Source organism: Mobula birostris, chromosome 11 (genome assembly GCF_030028105.1).
Source record: "Mobula birostris isolate sMobBir1 chromosome 11, sMobBir1.hap1, whole genome shotgun sequence".
Taxonomy (NCBI): domain Eukaryota; kingdom Metazoa; phylum Chordata; class Chondrichthyes; order Myliobatiformes; family Myliobatidae; genus Mobula; species Mobula birostris.
This window is the reverse complement of record NC_092380.1, coordinates 16,287,540-16,302,925: the sequence shown is the minus strand read 5'-3', so window position 1 is coordinate 16,302,925 and position 15,386 is coordinate 16,287,540. Positions and strand designations below refer to the sequence as shown.

The window sequence follows — 15,386 nt, the reverse complement described above, 5'->3', positions numbered from 1 at the left end:
CTGTGCTGAGTTACCTGATCTTTGGCTGACTGCTGTTGTGGTTCTATTTAGTGGCTTGTCCTGCAAGTCATCCATGATTTTGACTCCTGATCAGTGTCCAGCAATTCACACTGGAAGTGCATAGATGTGTACAGTGGCTGAGTACAAGACCTGCTAAAGTTGAAGAGTTTCCTGAGATCTGTTGAAGAAGCAATGGACTGGGCTTGGTGCCTGTATAACTATCTCCAAAAAAAAAAGAATACTGTTAGGGGATGAAGTGGCAGAGGGATTATTTCTCCTCCGTAGAACTGCTGTCATAAATGCAATCCATACTTGTGATCTGATTTTCATTAACTTTCTCTTTTTTGTTGTATTTCCTCACTGCAGTTTTTATTTCTTCATGTGCATAGCATCATTATTGTAACCAGCAGAGGCCTGGGTATTAGCTGTTGTGCTGTCGCCATACTGACATCCTCTCTGAGTCACACTGCAGCTCCAACCACTAATATCATGTTATTCTTTTCATTCTTTGGCTTTACTTATTTTTATAAGCAACCATTTTAGATTCTTAATGTTGTGCTGTTTACAGTTTCTCTGTGACCATCTCTTGATGATGCCAAACCTAGTCTCTGTGTGATGTTTACCTGACATGGCACAACTATGAACAACACTGACTTGTGTTTGTGTAGTTCCAGTACAGTAGCAAAATATCCTAAGGTACAGTATTTCAAACAAAAGTTGAAATCAAGCCATGTGAGGCGATGATGAAAAGCTCAGCCAAGGAGCCAGGTATGGAGGAGTATCTTAACAGGAGAAAAAGGATTGAAAGAACGTGCAGATTTCAATCTTGGGCAGTGGAAAAGCAAGGTGATCAGTTGTTGAGTGGTGGAATTCAAGTGGCTAGAATTGCAGGAATGCAGGAATCTTCTGGGGTTATAAAACAAGAGGAAAATAGAATGGATAAAGCCATGGAGAGATTTGAAGATTAAGATTTTGAAACGGAGGCATTGCTTGAGGGTGGTGCAGGGAAGGAGATGGAACTTGAGGTGAGTTAAGTTTATTGCCTTGCCAAGGTGGTGACATTGGTCTATCCAATATTTAGTTGGTGGAAATTCCTGAACACCCAGCTGTGGATGTTAGATTAGCAGTTAGTAGAAAATTAGCAGTGGTCAAGTAGAATTGAGGAACTTTGCCTTTCATGTGAAAATTGACAATACATATAGATGAGAAATAAAAGGGTGTCCACGGGCGTGATGGCATGGGAGGGGGAAAAGAAACCATTGCAGGATAAATGGCTGGATAGGTAGGCATGGCATTAGGTGACCATAGTTCCACGCAGCAAGACAGAAGTGCGAAGACCACAAACACATCTTCTTGCGATACTCCATGTGATTAATAAGTAACACTACTTTTCTAGACAAGGGTCCACATCAACATTTATCAAACTCTTCGATTACTTAAAGTTAAGGGTAAGTAATCAAGCCAGTTCTTTTTTGAATATTTACTATACGAGGTTTTCAAAAGGATCACCTGTTAACAAAAGTAGAAATAGAGCAAGTGATCTATTCATCATACAGCATGCCCTAACTTCCAATGTCCACAGCATCATTGGATTGAATATTACCTCAGCCAATTGCTCAACTGCAGTTCAATTGGGTATTTTACTTACAATTTATAAGTGAAGATGTTGCTAAGCGGCAAGAAAAATATGTCGCTCAACCACATTAACTTGCTAATGGGTGGCATTCGTGTTTTTGATTTATTCCTCGAAGATTGTTATTACTGTCAGTAAACCGGAGACCTCCCTTGAATCCCAACAACATCTCGTGAGAGGTTTATTGTCATGTATGTTGACTACCAATCTGCACAATTCTTAGAAGATGATCCCCTACCATAATCTGAAAGGGCATTTTATTTATCTAACTATCCATCTGTCCATCCATCCATACCCTTTTGGCTCTTTGAGCCTAGTCTCTGGACGATTTACAATGCCCAATTAACCTACCAACTGGTACATCTTTGGGCTGTAGTAGGAAACCGAAGTACCAGGAAGAAGTCTCCCATGCTGTCACTGGGAGAACGTTCAAACTCCTTACAGGCAGTGGTGGGAATTGGATCGCTGGTACTGTAAAGCATTGTGTTTTCTCAGCTGGCAAGTCCATAAGATGATAATCATCCATCTTTATCGTCAAAGTCTACATGATGTGGAAATTTGAAGGAATTTCTGTGTTTGGATTATTTATTACAAGATTTTTGGGATTGATTTGATTTCCTTGAGGATTTCTTAACAAACATATTGGGAAGACCTTTAACCTATTAGTGATAACCCAGGTAGAATGCTTGACACAAATCCTTGAAATACTATTACAGATTAACAAGGCAGTTGATAAAGTTTTATAAATAGAGACTTTGGAGTACAAAACCTAGGACATAACGAAACAATAGTTGGTCTGAATATTGTGCAGAATCCTATTCACTTCAGGAAGGATATGAAAGCTTTGGAGATAGTTCAGAAGAATGGTACTAAAATGATTCTAAGAATGAAGGAACACCTGGTTGCAAATATGGCAACAAGTGTGAGAAGTTGTAAAATCATAAAGGTTTTGGAATGAGTAACTAAAAAGAAACTGCTTCTAGTAACTAGAGAGCCCAAATTTAAAATGATTGATGAAGAGCTCTGAGGTGACATGAGGAGAAACTCCTCTAGTCATTGCAGTTAGGATGTGGAATGTGCTACCTGTGACAAATGAATGTGTGTTTGAAAACTGATCCATTAGCACCTTTGAAAAGGATGTTGATTGAGGAGCTGATGATGTTGACGTGGTTGGGGTGTGGGGAGAGGAAGGATGGGTAGCTGATGGACTAAATATTGCTTTTTGAGTTGATGGTGATTTGAAGGGCTGATGCATATTGGCATGCTAAATATATTCATTGATACTAAATCAGAGTAGTGTTGCAATTCAATTACACCTCGTTCTCCAATTTACTCCTTCTCTATAAACTTGCAGCTCATTCATTTAGACTTGGCTTATATGGGTTAACAGAAACATTGTATAATCCGTTTTCACACTACGCATCAAATTAACCTTCTCTTTGTTTTATTTAAAGGAGATTGAAGATTTCCTTTTGGGTGCTGACTTTCATAAGAAAAAGAAGAAATTACACCATTTAACAGGAGAAGAGTTCTACTATGGAGGTAAAAATATCTCCCAACTCTTCCCTTAACATTATTTCCATTTCACGAGATAGGTTATTGACTAGTATCCACTTCAAGACCACAGTTAACTTCACTGCATTTCTTTCCATCCTTCTTCCTGAAATGATTCACTTCTTCAGTTTTTCTATCACATCTGTTTCAATAAGAAAATAGGAACAGGACTAGGCCACTTGGCCTTCAAGCTTGCTGCTGCATTCAATATGATCATGGATGATCTGTCCTAGGCCTCCTCTCCTCGTCTGGGCCAGTTCCCCAAAATCCTCCATTCCTGATTTTTCAATATAGTCGGTCCTCCTTATCCACGAGGGATTGGTTCCGGGACCCCTCACAGATACCAAAAAATGTGGATGCCCAAGTCCCTTATTCAACCTGTATAAATGCGGTGGACCTTGGGACCCAGTGGAACCCCGGACTTTATTTAATCTGTCTCAGTGCGGTGGACATTAGGACCCGTTGGCGGAGCTCTGAATCCATAGTGTTTCTGTTCACAAAAATAATCACGATCGCGATTTAAAATAAAGTGGGAATAATAAAGCGATCAGAAAGAGGTGAAATGCCATTGGTCATTGGAAAAGCATTAGGCTACAGTCGGTCAACGATCGGAACAATTTTAAAGGATGAAGTGAGAAAAGCCCTGCTCCAATGAAAGCTACAATTATTACTAAGCAACGCAGTGGTTTAATTATTGGATTTTGGGGTTTTGGGTTTTTGATCCTCCACATAAACCTGGCAGGGATGGAGAGTGCTCGGGAGTGGTCTGTCACTGGATCAAAGTTGGGAATTTCTGTTTCCGAGCCCGGTGCTGAAACATACGTTTCTTAAGTGTTTTATATGCATAGAAAGGTAAAATATATACTATATACTAAGACAAGCATTTGACTAACTGACGCTGAATAATACCGGACGTACCTGTTCCGACTTACTTAGTAAGAGAACTTCCATTTTTTTTTCTGATCCCCATCCACGACAACCTACACACATCCTCCCATGTACTTTAAATCATCTCTAGATTACTTATAATACCTAAAACAATGTAAATGCTATGTAAAATAGTTGTTATACTGCATTGTTTAGGGAATAATGCCAAGAAAAAAAAGTCTATACATATTCGAACAACAAGTGTTGGAAGAGCACTTCCGGGTTTTCTCGATTCGCGGTTGGTTGAATTTGCGCATGCGGAACTCGCGGATGAGGAGGGCCGACTGTAATTTATCTACCTGGTATTTAAATACCCCTAATGACCCAGTATCCATAACCTTCGAAAACAGAAAATTCCAGAGATCCATCATCCCCTGATGATGCTGTTTTCCACACTAAGTCTTTCACTTCTTCTTTCTTTTCAACTGTTTCTTTCCCTGATAATTGACAGGGCTCTCACAGTATCTGTTCTGTTTCCTGCGTCTGCTTCCATCTCCCCTTTCCTCTGGTTTTTTGGGTTTCCAGTGTTCTTATCTTCTGCTTATCAGTTCCATATTACATCTTTTTTTTATTTCTGACATACGCATGATACTACCTTTAGCTGCATCTTCCTGTCATCCATGTCAGATTGTTCACCTTGGACTTTTTGGTTCACCCTTCTACCTCCTCCAATACCCAATTCCCCTTCTCAGCCACATTCACATTCAAGGGATACAACTTTTCCCTTTAACCTCCTTCCTTCTTGTCATCTTGGTGTCCAAACGTTCTTTCCAGATGAAGCAGTGATTTATTTATATTTAAAGTTGTAGACCGGATACCATGGTAGCATAGTGGTTTGCACTATCACAGCTTGGGATGTTGGAATTCAGAGTTCAATTCTGGCATCCTCTACTAGATGCATGGTTTTCCTCCAAGTGCCCCAGTTTTCTCTTACAGCTCAAAGATGTACCAGTGAGTAGATTAATTGGTCATTGTAAATTGTCCTGAGTTAAGCTAGTGTTAAATAGGTGGGTTGCTGGGTGGTGTGGATTGTTGGGCTGGAAGGGCACAGAAACAGGTTTTTTGTCCCATCATGTCAGTGCTGCTGATCAACCACCCATTTAAATTAATCCTAGTTAATTTTTATTCCTCTTCTTTTCATTCTCCCCACATTCTCCCAGATATTGCCCCTCACTTTTACACTACCCCCAGATACTACCCCTCACTTAATATACAGTGACCAATAACCCAGATATCTTTGAGATGTGGGACAGAACTGGAGGAAACCATGTGGACATAGAATATATAAACTTGACAAAGATAGCACCTGAGATCAGGGTTGAACATGGGTTTCTAGTGTGGTGAGGCAGCATTTCCAGCAACTGCACCACCATATTGCCCTTCAAGTGCAGTATACCATATTTAGTGAGAGCATTGTGGTCTACTTTCTCTGGGGAAACCAAATGCTGATTGCTTGATTACTTTGCAAAACACCTACGTTCAATCTGCCAGAGCTTCCAGATGCCTTTTATTTTAATCACTTCTACATGATCTCTCTATCTTTGGCCTGTTGTATTGTTCCGGTGATGGTCCATATAGATTTGTGGGACAGCACCCCTATTTTTGGAGCAGATACATGACAACTTCCAGACTTAACAATGATTTCAACAATTTTGGGTAATCACCCATTTCAGCCTTGTTTCCCCCATTTCCAACATCCAGGTTCTCTCTCTCATTTTTGGGTAATTTGAACTTTAATTTGTCTCTTCCTGTTGTACCAAGTCCTGAACATTTCTTTTAGTGATTCACTTAACTTTCCCATTTTCTTTCAAGCTGCCCCATCGTACCTGTGTCATTTAATTTCACTTAATCACTATCTTTTCACAGGCCTTTTGTCCTGAATTTTTGCTCTATCCTTTTGCTATAACTTATTTCTCTCTATCTTTTCCCAATTAGAAAACATAGAAAAACCTACAACACAATACAGGCCCTTCAGCCCACAATATTGTGCCAAACATCTACTTACTTCAGAACTTACCTCGGGTTACCTGTAGCCCTCTATTTTTCTAAGCTTCATGTACCTATCCAGAGGTCTCTCAAAAGACCCTATTGTATCCGCCTCCACCACTGTCGCCTGTAGCCCATTCTACGCACTCACCACTCTTTGTGTAAAAAAAAAACTTACCCTGACATCTCCTCTGTACCTATTTCCAAGGACCTTAAAACTGTGTCCTCTCTTGTTAGCTATTTCAGCACTGAGAAAAAGCCTTTGACTATCCACGCGATCAATGCCTCTCATCATCTTATACACCTCTATCAGATCACCTCTCATCCTCTGTCGCCCTAAGGAGAAAAGGCCTAGCTCACTCAATCTATTCTCATAAGGCATGCTCCCCAATCTAGGAACATCCTTATAAATCTCCTCTGAAACCTTTCTCTAGTTTCCACATCCTTCCTGTAGTGAGGTGACCAGAAATGAGCACAGAACTCCAAGTGGGGTCTGACCAGGGTCCTGTATAGCTGTAACATTACCTCTCGGGTCTTGAACTCAATCCCACAGTTGATGAAGACCAATGCAATGTATGCTTTCTTAACCACAGAGTCAACCTGTGCAGCAGCTTTGAGTGCCCTATGGACTCAGACCCCAAGACCCCTCTGATCCTCCACACTGCCAAGAATCTTACAATTAATACTATGTTCTGCCATTGTATGTGACCTACCAAAATGAACCACCTCACACTTATCAAAATGAACTCCACCTGCCACTTCCCAGCCCAGTTTTGCATCCTATGAATGTCCCGCTGTAACCTCTTGACAGCCTTCCACACTACCCACAACACCCCCAACCTTTGTGTCATCAGCAAATTTACTAACCCATCCCTCTACTTCCATGCCATCCACATCATTTATAAAAATCAGGAAGAGAAGGGGTCCCAGAACAGATCCCTGAGGGACATCACTGGTCACCAACCATGCAGAATATGACCCGTCTACAACCACTCTGCCTTCTGTGGGCAAGCCAGTTCTGGATCCACAAAGCAAGGTCCCCTTGGATCCCATGCCTCCTTACTTTCTCAATAAACCTTACATGGGGTACCTTATCAAATCATTTGCTGAAATCCATGTATACTGCATCTACAGCTCTACCTTCATCAATGTGTTTAGTCACATCCTGAAAAAAATTCAATCAGGCTCATATGGCAAGACCTGCCTTTGACAAAGCCATGCTGACTATTCCATATCATATTATGCCTCTCCAAATGTTCATAAATCCTGCCTGTCAGGATTTTCTCCATCAACTTGCCAACCACTGAAGTAAGACTCATTGGTCTATAATTTCCTGGGCTATCCCTACTCCCTTTCTTGAATAAGGGAACAACATCTGCAAACCTCCAATCCTCCAGAAACTCCCCTGTCCCCATTGATGATGCGAAGATCATTGCCAGAGGCTCAGCAATTTCCTCCCTCGCTTCCCACAGTAGCCTGGGGTATATCTCGTCCGGTCCCAGTGACTTATCCAACTTGATGCTTTACAAAAGCTCCAGCCATCCTCTTTCTTAATATCTATATGCTCAAGCTTTTCAGTCTGCTCTAAATCATCCCTATAATTGCCAAGGTCCTTTTCCGTAGTGAATACTGAAGCAAAGTATTCATTAAGTGCCTCCGCTACCTCTTCCGGTTCCATACACACTTTTCCACTTCCTCTTTTCCACTTGATTGGTCCTATTCTCTGACGTCTTATCCTCTTGCTCTTCACATACTTGTACGATGCCTTGGGGCTTTCCTTAATCCTGCTCGCCAAGGCCTTCTCATGTCCCCTTCTGGCTCTCCTAATATCATTCTTAAGCTCCTTTCTGCTAGCCTTATAATTTTCTACATCTCTATCATTACCTAGCATTTTGAACCTTTATTAAGCTTTTCTTCTTGACTAGATTTTCAACTGCCTTTGTTCACCACGGTTCCTGTACCCTACCATCCTTTCCCTCTCTCATTGGAATGTACCTGCGCAGAATGCCATGCAAATATCCCCTGAATGTTTGCCACATTTCTGCTGTACATTTCCCTGAGAACATCTGTTCCCAATTTATGCTTCTAAGTTCCTGCCAGATAGCTTCGCATTTCACCTTACTCCAATTAAATGCTTTCCTAACTTGTCTATTCCTATCCCTCTCCAATGCTATGGCAAAGGAGATAGAATTGTGATCACCCTCTCCAAAATGCTCTCCCACTGAGAGACCTGACACCAGACCAAATTCATTTCCCAATACCAGATCAAGTACAGCCTCTCCTCTGTGTCAGGAAGCCTTCCTGAACATATCTAACAAACTCCACCCCATCTAAACCCCTTGCTGTAGGGAGATGCCAATCAATATTGGGGAAATTAAAATCCCCCAACACGACAACCCTGTTATTACTGCACTGTTCCAGAATCTGTCGCCCTATCTACTCCTCGATGTCCCTGTTATTATTGGGTGGTCTATAAAAAAAACACCTAGTAGTGTTATTGACCCCCTTCCTGTTTCTAACTTCCACCCACAGAGATTCAGTAGACAATGCCTCCATGACTTCCTCCTTTTCTGCAGCTGTGACACTATTCTCTGATCAGAAGTGCCATGCCCCCACCTCTTTTGTCTCCCTCCCTGTCCTTTCTGAAACATCTAAAGCCTGGCACTCGAAGTAGCCATTCCTGCCCTGAGCCATCCAGGTCTCTGTAATGGCCACAACATCATAGCTCCAAATACTGATCCATGTTCTTAGCTCATCCACTTTGTTCATGATACTCCTTGCACTACAGTAGACACAACTCAAACCATCAGTCTGACAGCATTCCTTCTCTATCACCTGCCTGTGCTCCCTCTCACACTGCTTACAAGCTTACTCTATAGTTCTGATGTAAAGTGAATAATGTCAAACGTTCATTGTTGTCCTTTCCACAAATGCGGTCTGACCCACTGAGTATTATCAGCACTTACTGTTTTTATTTTAGATTTGCAACATTTGCAGATTTTTCCTTTAATCAACTAATTAGAAGTATTTAATAATTTTAAGTATTTATTTTCACTTTTTAATTCTTGGTGAAGTTCCTAATAATGAGTCTCAGTCGGAAGCAATGACTGTTTGTTCCCCTACCTAGATCTGCCTGACTTGTTGAGAGGTGATCTTCCAGCATTTTTTGTGTGTTGCTCAATATTTCCAGCATCTGCAGAATCTCTTGTGTTTGCAATTTAATCTTGCGTTCTTCCCATGTATCCCATCATGCTCATGTTTGATCTGTCTAGTGAACTGACTTAATTTTCCTTTGTATTTGACTGTACTTCCCCTAAATGATCAGAGATTGACAGGAGAACCTATCAATTCCCTTCATCATCAAGTGAGCTACCACTCTTGAAGTCTTGCCTCTCCTCCTCGTGCAGCTGAGCCCCACAGTACCATGACTTTGGCTCTTGCTGCCTCCTCAGAGTCCACCGTTTTCCAAAATAAGGAAGTCAAAGTTCAAAGTAAAATTTATTACCAGAGTCACTGCATACAACCTTGAGGTTCTTTTTCTCTGGGCATACTTAGCAAATCGATAGAACAGTAACTGTAAGTAGGATCAATGAACAACAAACTGTGCAAATGCAGATATAAATAAATAGCAATAAATAAGGAGCATGAAATAACAGGATAAAAGAGTCCTTAAATGAGTGTAGTTATCCTGTTTTGTTTGAGAGCTTGATGGTTGAGGTTAGTAACTGTTCTTGAACCTGGTGGTGCGAGTCCTGAGGCATCTGTACCTTGTACCTGATGGCAGCAACGAGAAAAGAGCATGGCCTGAGTCATGACGACCTTTGACGATGGATGCTGCTTTTCTATGGCAATGTTTCATGTAGATGTGCTCAGTGGTGGGAGGGTTTTATCCGTGATGTACTGGGCTGAATCCACCAACTTTTGTAAGATTTTCCTTTCAAAGGATTTGTGTTCCCATTCCAGGCTGTAACGCAGCCAGTTAGCACACTTTCCACCACACATCTCTAGAAGTTTGCCAAGGTTTTTGATGACTGAGAATAAGAATTCAGCGTCAAAGTAGTTAATGGAAAGGATTCCCTGACTACCTGTTTTCCTCTGCCTAGTGGCTACCCATTCCTTGTCTGACCACCTTATTTAAAAAAAAACTTGCTATCCATGTAAATTTCAGCCTCGTTGATGCATCATAGTACGTTAAGCTGGTGCTCAAGCTGCCCAAACTGAAAGACTGCAAGGCACATCTTGGAATCCCTGCATGTTGTATAGCATTTGGGCCAGAGCTCTAGAACATAGAACGTAGAATAGTACAGGCCCTTTGGCCCACAATGTTGTGCCGACCCTCAAACCCTGCCTCCCATATAACCCCTCCCCACCTTAAATTCCTTCATATACCTGTCTAGTAGTCTCTTAAATTTCACTAGTGTATCTGTCTCCACCACTGACTCAGGCAGTGCATTCCACACACCAACCACTCTCTAAGTAAAAAACCTTCCTCTACTATCCTCCTTGAACTTCCCACCCCTCACCTTAAAGCCACGTCCTCTTGTATTGAGCAGTGGTGCCCTGGGGAAGAGGCGCTGGTTATCCACTCTTATCTATTCCTCTTAATATCTTGTATACCTCTATCATGTCTCCTCTCATCCCCCTTCTCTCCAAAGAGTAAAGCCCTAGCTCCCTTAATCTTGAACATAATGCATACTCTCTAAACCAGGCAGCATCCTGGTAAATCTCCTCTGTGCCCTTTCCAATGCTTCCACATCCTTCCTATAGTGAAGCGTCCAGAACTGGACACAATACTCCCAAGTGTGGCCTAACCAGAGTTTTATAGAGCTGCATCATTACATCGCGACTCTTAAACTCTATCCCTCGACTTATGAAAGCTAACACCCCATAAGCTTTCTTAACTACCCTATCTACCTGTGAGGCAACTTTCAGGGATCTGTGGACATGTACCCCCAGATCCCTCTGCTCCTCCACACTACTAAGTATCCTGTCATTTACTTTGTACTCTGCCTTGGAGTTTGTCCTTCCAAAGTGTACCACCTCACACTTCTCCGGGTTGAACTGCATCTGCGACTTCTCAGTCCACTTCTGCATCCTATCAATGTCTCTCTGCAATCTTCGACAATCCTCTACACTATCTACAACCTTCGTGTCATCTGCAAACTTTCCAACCCACCCTTCTACCCCCACATCCATGTCGTTAATAAAAATCACGAAAAGTAGAGGTCCCAGGATAGATCCTTGTGGGACACCACTAGTCACAACCCTCCAATCTGAATGCACTCCCTCCACCATGACCCTCTGCCTTCTGCAGGCAAGCCAATTCTGAATCCACCTGGCCAAACTTCCCTGGATCCCATGCCTTCTGACTTTTTGAATAAGCCTACTGTGTGGAACCTTGTCAAATGCCTTACTAAAATCCATGTAGATCACATCCACTGCACTACTCTCATCTATATGCCTGGTCGCCTGCTCAAAGAACTCTATCAGGCTTGTTAGACACGATCTGCCCTTCACAAAGCCATGTTGACTGTCCCTGATCAGACCATGATTCTCTAAATGCCCATAGATCCTATCTCTAAGAATCTTTTCCAACAGCTTTCCCACCACAGACGTAAGGCCCACTGATTTATAAATACTATAAAAACCCTCTTGCAATACTTTTAACTTGGTAATTATGTGGCATGATAACATAGTGATTAGCATAACTCTTTACAGTGCTAGCAATTTATCCTCCAGGTTCTCTGCTTTCCGTTCACATAGCAAAGATACGTTGATTAGGGTCAGTAAGTTGCAGGCATGTCATGCTTGTGCCAGAAGCATGGCAATGCTTGCGGGTTGTCCCCTGCACATCCTCCGACTGTGTTAATCATTGATGCAAAAAAAAAGCATTTCACTGTACATTTCAAAGGACATGTGACAAATAAAGCTAATCTTTAAATCTCTGTCTTCAGAAAGGTCAAACGAGAGTGTGAAGTAGGAAAAGGAATGGGCCATAATTTTGTGTTTAGATTTGCTCTGCTATTCTTACGGTTACAGATGATTTTTCTGCATGTTCATGTTCCAACTTGATTCAGTTATCTATCAATCTATCAATCTGAATATATTCAGTGACTGAGCATCCACAACACTAAGGAGTAGGAGGTTCTCTGCATGGAGGTCGGTGACCAGTGATGTTCTGCAGGAATCTGTTCTGGTACCCCTCCTCTTTGTGATTTTTATAAATGACCTAGATGAAGAAGGAAAAGGATGGGTTAGTAAGTTTGCTGATGACACAAAGGTTGGGGGTGTTGTGGATAGTCTGGAGGATTGTCAGAGGTGATAGCGGGGCATCGATAGGGTGCAGAAATGGACTGAGAAGTGGCAGATGGACTTCAACCCAGGTAAGTGTGAAGTGGTTTATTTTGGTAGGTCCAATTTGAAGACAGAATATAATATCAATGGTAAGACTCTTGGCAGTGTGGATGATCTGAGATATCTGTGGGGTCCATAGCAATAGGACAGTCAAAGCTACTGCACAGGTTGACAGTGTTGTTCAGAAGGCATATGGTGTGTTGGCATTCATCAACTGTGGGATTGAGTTCAAGAGCCGAGAGATAATGTTGCAGCTATACAAGACCGTGGTCAGACCCCACTTGGAATACTATGTTCAGTTCTGGTCAGCTCACTACAGGAAGGTTGTGGATACTAGAGAGAGAGTGCAGAGGAGATTTACAAGGATGTTGTCTGGATTGGAGAGCGTGCCTTATGAGAATAGGTTGAGTGTACTTGCCCTTTTTTCCTTGGAGCGACGGAGGATGAGAGGTGTCCTGATAGAGGTGTGTAAGATGATGAGAGGCATAAGATGTGGATAGCCCAGGGCTGAACTGGCTAACACGAGGGGGCATAGTTTTAAGGTGCTTGGAAATAGGTACCGAGAGGATGTCAGGGGCAAGTTTTTCCACACACAGAGTGGTGGGTGCGTGGAATGCACTGCCGGCGGCGGTGGTAGAAGTGGATACAATAGCGTCTTTTAAGAGACTAGGTACATGGAGCTTAGAAAAATAGAGGGCTATGCAGTAGGGAAATTCTAGGCAGTCTGAGAATAGGTTACATGGTCGGCACATCATTTTGGGCTGAAGGGCCTGTAATGTGCTGTAAATTTCTATGTCCTATGTTCAGAAGACTCAGAAGAGCCCTTAAGCAAATGTTTTTTTTTTCTTATCTCAGACCAAGGGGTCCTAAGTTCTGGACTTGTTTTCTGTTTCTAAATTCTTAATCTAGGACAAAATTCTAAGCTCTAGAAAAAAATCTTTTTGCGCACTCATCTCTGACCCACTCTTTTCAAGAATCAGTCTAGTGAATTCATGCCTCTGAGGTAGCCTCAGAGGTACCTGCCTTCTGTGGATGGATTAAAAACTTCAAACTATCCTCAGGTCTGGCCTCACCAAAACCTTGAATTGTCACAGGATAACTTCAGTTTCACAATTCAACTTGTTTGCAATCAAGATTAACATTTCCTTTCCAGTTGTTTGTTGTAAGTGGGCATATTTACTGTCAAGGACACTAAGACTCTAACTGGTTGCTTGGGATTTTACTGTTTTAATGTTCCTCCTTTTAAATTGAATAATCTCTTCATCTGACACCCTTTTGCCAATTCATTTACCTCCTCCCTACTTCTCTTTGCATCCCCTCTGAATTTGTTACCCCATTTTTTGTTGTCAGCAAATTTATTTTGTACTCAATCCTTTCATTCAGGTAGTTCCTATAGATCATCAGTGGTTGATTGTTGTGGCATTGGATGAGGAATAGTATATAAATGTATTTATTTCCAACTGTTCAACTATTTTGTAACTGTTTTAAGGTACTTGCCTCAACAAGTTCCTGTGGTGACAACTTTGAAATTTCACTACATTCTGAGTTAAAACATTTATCCTGAATTCTCTCTTTTTGTGGGTATTTGCCTTGTGTTTGGGTAATCAGAAACATCTCAACCGCCTCCCCTGTCAGACTCCTTCATAACATTTAAAAGTCATTGAAGAAACTATTCCACAGCTTCTCCTTTTCATCGGGAAGAAAACCAGTCTGTGCAGCACTCCTGTGAATACTAAATTGTAAAACATTTTAGTATTTCTATTTTCTGTGTGTTTATGCAGAGCTGTCACCTATGGAACCTGTAAAGAAGAAAAAGAAAGTTGATGGTCAACAGACTGACACTGCCATGGGTCTTTTGAAGGCTATAACCTCACCTGTATCTGCAGTTGCAAAGCCTTCTAAAAAAGTTGAGAAACCAATTTCTGCTTTTGGCTCACCATCCTACCCTCCTTTTTACACTGAGAATAAGAAGGAACATAAGAAAAAAGCTGCCAGTACAGATCCCGAGGATCTCTCTGAAGAAGGAAGCTCCCACAAATCAAAGAAGATGAAGCCACTTTTTGTAAATACAGACGCTGTGACTGTGCGTGAGGGAGAGGGTTTAAAAATGAAACTCCTCCTCTCGCCTAAGGAAAAGTCGGGCATGGATGATGAGGCATTCAATTTTGCAGGGACATCAAATCTAAAGAAATCATCAAAAAAGGGAAGTAGGGAGGAACATGGCACTTTCCTCTCTGCCCTCGACACCCACGGTTTGCCAAAGCCATCAGCTGTTCGTAAAAAACACAAGTCAGAGTCTCGGGTTACTGAGGGCTTTGACTCTGCATCGCACTTCTACCCTGAAGTTCATGCCAGTAACCTTTCCGATTATGAGTTCACGGGTTTGGAGACATTGGAGTCTGCAACGTCCTCTGGTGGGGAGCTTGAGGCTGGAGAGCTAGTTATTGACGATTCTTTCCGAGAAATGAAAAAGAAAAAGAAGAAAGACAAAAAAAGCAAAAAAAAGAAGGACAAGGACAAGCACAAAGAAAAGAAACATTCAAAATCTAAGAAACTGCTGGTTCATGGCTCAGGGAAGGCCATGTCACCCAATAAGTGCTGTTATTCACCTCAGCCGTCTGTAACCACACCTTATGCACACCCACCTTCTCTATTCCATATCGAAGGACAGACTGAGAAAAAGAAGAAAAAGGAAGAAAAAGACAAAGAAAAGGTTGAAAAACCTGAAAAGGTAGGGCAACTCAAGTACATTTTTTTAACTTTATTTTTGTCGTTTTGCCAATAACAGAACAAACAGGATAAAAACAAACAGACAGACAGGGTCATCATAGGTGAAGTAAAATCCGTATCTTACAATAGAAAAAATAAATAGCGAAATGGGTTACATTGCTGTATCAAGGTTAACCAAACTCTTATGTCCATAATTGTCCTT

General features: G+C 41.7%; 1 protein-coding gene across 3 annotated transcripts in view; it reads left to right on the top strand.

Moving 5' to 3' along the window:
* The window catches only part of hmgxb4a (HMG box domain containing 4a), a 62,325-nt gene that overhangs the window by 11,023 nt on the left and 35,916 nt on the right, over window positions 1–15,386 (top strand). For all 3 annotated transcript variants that reach the window (XM_072271752.1, XM_072271754.1, XM_072271753.1), the window contains 2 exons: window positions 3,088–3,175; window positions 14,236–15,185. In XM_072271752.1, the coding sequence (XP_072127853.1) occupies window positions 3,088–3,175; window positions 14,236–15,185 (1,038 nt within the window). The remainder of the gene's footprint in view (window positions 1–3,087; window positions 3,176–14,235; window positions 15,186–15,386) is intronic.